Below are 7,043 nucleotides of genomic sequence, written 5' to 3'. Positions count from 1 at the left end.
GCGCTGCGGGAGGGGGCGTGGTGCCGCCCGCTCGCCTCGCTCCCACCCGCCCCCGCCCCGCCCCCGCCCCGGTGTTGTTGTCTCTTTACGGCCGAGGCCGGGGGCTCTCGCGAGATCAGCGTTGGCGCCGTGACCTCCATGTGAGAGCGGCGGCGCCTGGTAAACACTCCCCGGGGTCGGGAGATGGCTCCCGGCGGCGCCCGTTAGACCTGGCCGCGGCCGTTCCCGCCAGACTCCGCCTCGCCTTGTGCTGCCTCGGGGGGCTCGCGGCGCGGGCGATCGGGAAGCGGCGGGGGATCGGCTCGGGTCTCCTTCCCTCTCCGCGCCCCTGTGAGCGAGGACGGCGGCCCGGCGGGCGGGGAGGCTCGCGTCTGTTCCGCGGGATTTGAAAATCCTGCCCCACTGAGCCGAACAAAGAGCGGGGGAAGCGCCCGGCCCCCTCCCCTTCTCCCTCGCACGCCGCAGACGCGCACCCGGGGAGCGGACCCCTTTCCCACCTCCTGCCCCAGACCTCCCTCCCTTCCCCGCGGCTGGCCGAGCGAGTGGGAGGGCGCGCACCATGTGGATCCAAGTCCGCACCATAGACGGCACCGAGACCCAGACCATCGACGACCTGAGCCGCCTCACCAAGATCGAGTGCCTGCGGGAGAAGATCCAGGAGACCTTCCGCGTGAGCCCCGACCGCCAGCGCCTCTTCTACCGGGGCAAGCAGGTGAGGCGGAAACGCCCCTACCTGGATGGCAGGGGTGGAGACGGATGGGGGCTTTCCCCTTCTCCCGCCCCGCGCCTCCCCTCTCGGGCTCGGCTCTTTGTGTGGCCCGGCGCGGAGGTCCCCATCCCCACCCATGTGTCGTCCTCTGGCTCCGGCTTTTGTTTGCTCCCGTCCCGTCGGGCCTAGAGGGAGGTGAGGGGCAGGAGGGAGCCAAGGCGTCTGCCCTGACAAGAGGCTCTGGGACCCCGCGCGGGTTTTCTCCGCGCCCTCCTGCCCGCCTTTTTCCCCGAGGGCGAGCGGCTGCCGGAGAGGCCCCTTTGTGTGTTTGTTTTCCCACCTGAACCGCGGGAGGCTCCTCCCCCAGCCCCTGCCGTTATCGCACCGAAGTGACAGGGCGGCCGGAGGGGTGCGGGCGGGAGGCAGCCCCTTCGCTCTCCTCCCCTCTCCCCCCCCCCCCCCGACCTCCCCCCCGCCCCGACCCCCCGCAGCGGAGCGTCCGGAGCGTGCATCGCCCGTTCCCCTTCCGCCCGCCCTGCCGCTGCCTCGGCCGGGCAGGGGGGAAGCGTGTGGCGCGGGTGTACCGCGGGCGGTTTCCACGGCGGAACGCCGCCCCCGGGGCCCGCACGTGGCGGGGCGGGGAGAGGCGGCGCGAAGTGCAATGTCCCGTCAGTACCCGCTGCGGGGTCGGTACGGCGCGCCCGGCCGTCCCTGCGCGCCGGAGTAACGGTTTTCGGGGCCCGCCGGCTGTGAACCCCTCCCACCTCCCCGCGGGGGTGGGGGGGTCCCGGGGGGGCCACGTGACGGCACGGGCTGGGGGGCGGCGGCGCTCGGCCCGCCGGAGCTCCCGCGTGGGCGGGGCGGCGGGGCGGGGTTAGTTTGCGCGGGCACGACTTCTGCGCCCTGGTCCTCCTCGACCCGGGGACCGGTGTGTCACGGGTGGGATTGGGGCGACTGCTGGCGGTCTGAAGAGGCGCTTCATCCAGACCGGCGTCCAGTATTAGTGGGGTGACGGGCTGAAAGCTTTCTGTGAGCTGATGCTTCCCTTCTCTGCCGGTGCCAGATATGCTTTGGTCCGAATAGACTGCCTCAGGCTGTATCTTTGTTGCTGAACGGTGTAACCTTTCAAGCTGCATTACATAAACTATGAGGTGTACTCACTGCTGGAGTTGTTAAGTGAGGCACAGCTATTAGCTGGCAAGAAAGATATCAGATGTGTGGTGTGTTTCGGGGAGCGTGGCTCTTAAGATGCACCTTCTTACAACAGGTGAGTGTTGCAGTGTTCACCTAAGCCGAGTAATGCAACGCAGTGAGACTTCTGCCTCAAAAGAGACGAAGTGTGTATCTTTACAAATAAGGGACAAAACGTAAGAAACAGAAATTTAACTATGACTAGGAGGTGAGCATTAGTGGCTAGATGCTAAGCCTAAATTGTGAACCCAATAGCAAATTAGTAGATTTTTCTGTTCTACAGATTGATGAGAGTGAGCACTTGTGAGGATGTGTCTGTCAAGACCATTACGGACAATCTCATGTTTCTCTGAAGGGATCAAATCAAGGAGCATCAGTCTTGAAGTTGTGTAACCTGTTTAGCTTCATGCTATGCCAGCACACCTCTTCTTTCAGTGCAGAGCTTGATGTGGGACACAAGGTTTACCCGAGAAGGGAAGATGAGCCTGTGATGAGTTGTGCTTTTCTATGTAGTCTGTCAGTGGCCAGACCAATTAGCTTGAACATTTTAGTTAACAGATGTCTTGCTTAAGAAAGCAGGATAGTGAAATATTATAGCTGAAGTTGCCTACATGAGCAGCATTTGTGAGTTTAGTACTTAGTTTATCCAGTTTAGGACACAGTTGGGATCATGTTCAGTGAAGAGTTAGGGAGTTCTTTTTTTTTATAGCTTCACTCACCATTTATGTCCATTTTCTTGCAATTACCATAATTAATTTTGAAGTTTCCTTGATGGTTCTGTGTTGCTTTTCTGATCCCATGGTGCTCATAAGTAGAAAAAAGGTCAGAAGAATTGCTCTTGCACAAGTAAAACTGGATGTTGAGAGACATGAGCAAAGGAAACTGTAAACAACTTCAACTCTCTCAGGGCTGCAGTAAAATAAAAAAGAACAAAAAAGAGCATTTCAGTTAAATGAGTAGTATACTGAGGTGAAAACATGGAAAAACTGAAGATTCCTGCATGTGTTGGAAAAACCATTATCTAGTCCAAACTTTTCCTGTTTTATGTGGTTAGCACTCAGTATGGTTAAATCCGTACGGTGTACTAGTAGAACTGTGATCTTGCTACTGAGTACTGCTTACTGTAGTCTCTTTGGGAACTTCTAGAAATACTTGGACCTTGCAAGTAGTGGGTACCAGAAGACTGGCTAAATAACCTCCTTTCTTCTAAAAATGGGAGGTGTATGAGGTTATAAGGATACAGAAGCCTAAGTCAGTCACTGTTTATGGGCTGAATTTGAATAACTTCATGTTCTTAGCTTGTAGTAGAGAACAGCTGCAACTAACATTTTGAGCTGGAGCCATTATTTTGCAGTTCTTTAGGAGTGTCCATGTCCAGTTAATGTAGTTCATGTGGTATACTGCAATTTGCTGTTGTCTGATCTTCAAACACAAATGCAGGACCTTAAGTGGGCAGTACTTCACACTCCTGTTCTTGGGGGTTAAAATACCCTAGAATTACTGATGAAAACCTAGTGTTGTGATTACTGTAGTACTTTGCATTACTATTTTTTTTTTTCTTGTAAAACGAGGAAAAGCACTACTTGGTTGAACAGACTGGTTTCTGGTTTTTAACTGTTACTGCCAGGAGAACCTACCATTCACATGTGGCACTGAAGAGAGAGCAAGATACTGTTACTCTATAACTAGGTCTGGTCTGTGAGGACATCCTGGACTCTCTGGGGATCAACATTTCTGCAGAGCTGAATAACTGTCTATCAGCCAGAGAAGTCAAGTCATTCTGTAGATCAAGGTAGAACTTCCTGAGGAAAGGGAATAAGGGAATAGTAGTGTATGCATAGTTCTTTATGTGGTGCAGTAACCTAGTCTGCAGTTAGCCAGAGAAGTCTACTGAACATAGAAACCCACAGTGATGGCTCTTGCTTTCTTTGTTGGAGAAGTTGGATCAGTGGCTGGAAGGAGTTTCTTGAAAAAACACAAATATTTCCTTATGCTGGAATAAATCATATCTTAACCTTGCTCCACCATAGACTATTCCCATCTAATGCTTTATCAGTGTTGTTATGTTAACTTGTAAATTACAGTGCATTGTGTGGAGTTCCTCTAAAACTCAGAAACACAAGCCAAGACAATCTGTCTTCTGGCAGCATACTCTTGTCTGTCCTAATTGGAAAAGCGATACAGCACTGTTGATGAGAATGGAAGTTCTCAGTTTCATTCATGAAAGTGAAGGAGATATTACAGTAGACAAACTCTTGGTATCTTGACCTACCAAAGCAGATTTTCTATAGGACCAAGCTATAGTCATTGTGGGATTTCTAGCTTTCAGTTACAATGCCGGAAAAATTGAGCAGTAAAAAGACGTTGAAGTTTATTTAAGTTCGAAAACTTGCCGGAGGACTTAAGGTTGTCCAGAAGACTGTAGGGGTATTAATACCAACTTACGTTTCACGCAGAACTAAACGTGCACACTGTTGTATTTCAGCAGTATGTATTATTTATGGAATATAAAAAAAAATAATCTTGTGTTGGCTTCTTCCACCATCCTCTCCCACACTGTTGGAATTTGAATTTGGTGAAAACTTGTAAATGGCTGTTGTTGTTAAAGAAACCATCATCTCAGGTGGCTTTTCCATAGTGCTTACCAGAGTCAGGGAAGAAAGACATCGGAGCCCAAACATTTCTTCCCAGTATATGTAAGAGGCAGTGACTGAAACTGCTTTTGAAGTTGTTAATCTTGTTGGTGAGGAAGATGCTCCAAAACTGTTTCATGGAAGACTGAAGTCAGCAGGTGGAAGTGAGAGTACTGAAGCCATTTATTTACTCGATGTGAAAGTTGTTGCAAATCAGGCTTACTTCACTAGAAGAAATTCAGCTCTGCTTTTATGCATAAGAAAGTATGGTAGTATACATCGTGTTACTTAGCTGTGCAAGTTGACTCCTAAGTATAGTTTGTGAGGCCCATGCTGTAATGCCCAAGTGTTTATGGTTTTGTTTCTGTAAATTTAACTGAAACAACAGAGGGGTAGGAGGAGTGGAGGAGCTTTAGTTTTGCATGAGGGCATCATTGTGATAAAACCTCAGTGAAACACACAGTTACAAATCTGGCAATAGGACATGCCTTGGTTTACCTACAGCCTTTCTTATACAAGACGTCTTTTAACTTCTGCTGACCTGGGCTGGCATGTGAGCAGTGGATAGAATCTTGTGAGAGTTTAAGCTTAGAAGCTTACGGGTTTGTAAACTGTATGTTTAAGGGCTTCTTAAGTACTTACAGCTTGGGTGAATTTCCAGAAGGATAGAAAAGCATTATTTGTGGAGTATTTCCCTGAAGAATGGGAGTGCTAAACCTGTTCATAAAACAATCAAGTTTCTAAACACAATCTCCTCCCAGCTTTATTTTGTTTGGAAAATTGTAAACATTTTCAGCTGAAGCTGTCCAAATCCCATCTGCTTCAGGCAGAATCTGGGTGTGAGAAATCTTCAACTGGAGCAGTTAAATTTTATATTTTGGAGAAATAGTTTGAAGAAGTCTTAGAAAGGAAGTGATTGCTATTCTTCGATGAAGCTGGTAGCAAGTAGCTCTGTAGCTTGATGAGAGAGAGTCATCTGGAGTCTTCAGGGCAGATGTAATCAGACTGCATTCCAAAATTCCCAAAACACTCATGGAGTATACTTTGAACTTCTCTGGCAGTAGCTTTGGTAGCCCCATTAGCAAGTTTTTTATATGATTGCAGAAGTTGTTTACTCAAATCAGCTTCTTGTTAAATTTTACTGTGAAGCTACTAATGCAATTTCCCATTCCTTGGTACCATCATCTCTGTTACTCAAAGCACCTAAACAAACTGAAGGAAAAGCTGAAGCATATGTGAGAACAGAATACTTTATACTATTTTGTATGTATGACTTCAGTATTAGGAAGCTGCAAATACATAATATAACCTGTAAGAAATTGTAGCCAGCTTTAAAGCTGTATTTTGTGGCATGTATATTTATTTATTCATGTAATCTAGTTAGTATAGTTTAGTACTTTCTTAGTTAATCTGGAAGCTCTTGGAAACTATTTCTTTTTATATAAAAACGCCCCCCCAAACCCTTAGATGCAGAACACACCTGATGCATGGCCTACACTGACCACGAGATGATGAGGATTTCCAGTGATGAAATGTGATCAAGTGTTGGTATCATTTATATTGATGGAAGTTAGGAGATGATTCTCTTCTTTAAACGCTGTTAACTGGATCTCTATTCCTAATCATTTAACTGTTAAATTATGTTAAAATAACTGCCCTGATATACTTGGCTGTTGTATTTATTTTTTTAGACTTTTGTTGTTGATTACAGAAGGTTCAGATAATAACTAGTTCTTCATTACAGGTATCCTTACAAGCTGCAGATAGTCATTTGCTCTCCCTGGCACCACTGTTGCTGAACTTCAGTTGCCTGTGCTATAGAAGTCCATGCCATCATACAGGAGGTACTTGACCACTCTCGTCTAATCAGCACAGAGATGGATGAGTCTTTCCATGCCTCTGAGGATTTCAGTGCAGCTTTATATTTTGACATACTTTTTTTTTTTTCACAGAAGTATCAGGTAATCCTAAATATCAGCCAGAAGACGCTATGAACTTTTATTTACCTAATTAGAAGACTCCTGAGAACTGCAGAAGAAGAGAAATCTTGCTGCTCTAACTTCATCTTCCAGCTAGAAGTTAATGAGCAAATGTTCCTTTAATGGGATTTAGAGTCTCATCCAAGAAGAAAATGTCATATCTAAATTAACAATTTTTTTCTGTATCTCACCCAGTGATAAAGGAAGAAATAATCTTCAAAACCTGTATTTCTTATTAAAGAGTTTAACTTGGAAGAGGTGCAGACTTGAATCCTATAGAAGTCATTGGTTGAGACTGAGAATGGCTGCCTTCACCTTGATCTTCTGATTAAGTCAAGAAGTCTTTTCTTGCATCTCTTAACTTTCAGCTGTTTTCGTGTTGGCACCAATCTTGTACACTGGGATCTTTTTTGGATTATAGTTAGTCCAGATCAAAAGATAAAACATGTTGGTACCACCTGTACACTCTGCAAATGATTTTGTAGTAATGGTGTAAAAAACACTGTTTTGTTGGAGAATGTGGCCTTAAAA

The 7,043-nt window shown here is 47.2% G+C and overlaps 1 protein-coding gene across 3 annotated transcripts in view; it reads left to right on the top strand.

Annotated features, from left to right (window-relative positions):
- The first annotated feature begins 310 nt into the window (after nucleotides 1-310).
- Nucleotides 311-7,043, top strand: part of UHRF2 (ubiquitin like with PHD and ring finger domains 2) — a 94,462-nt gene continuing 87,729 nt past the window's right edge. For all 3 annotated transcript variants that reach the window (XM_050913302.1, XM_050913301.1, XM_050913300.1), the window contains exon 1: nucleotides 311-712. In XM_050913302.1, coding sequence (XP_050769259.1) covers nucleotides 560-712 — 153 coding nt within the window. In that variant the 5' untranslated portion in view covers nucleotides 311-559. The remainder of the gene's footprint in view (nucleotides 713-7,043) is intronic.

Source organism: Gymnogyps californianus, chromosome Z, assembly GCF_018139145.2.
Source record: "Gymnogyps californianus isolate 813 chromosome Z, ASM1813914v2, whole genome shotgun sequence".
NCBI classification, from domain to species: domain Eukaryota; kingdom Metazoa; phylum Chordata; class Aves; order Accipitriformes; family Cathartidae; genus Gymnogyps; species Gymnogyps californianus.
This window is presented reverse-complemented; position numbering and strand designations above follow the sequence as displayed.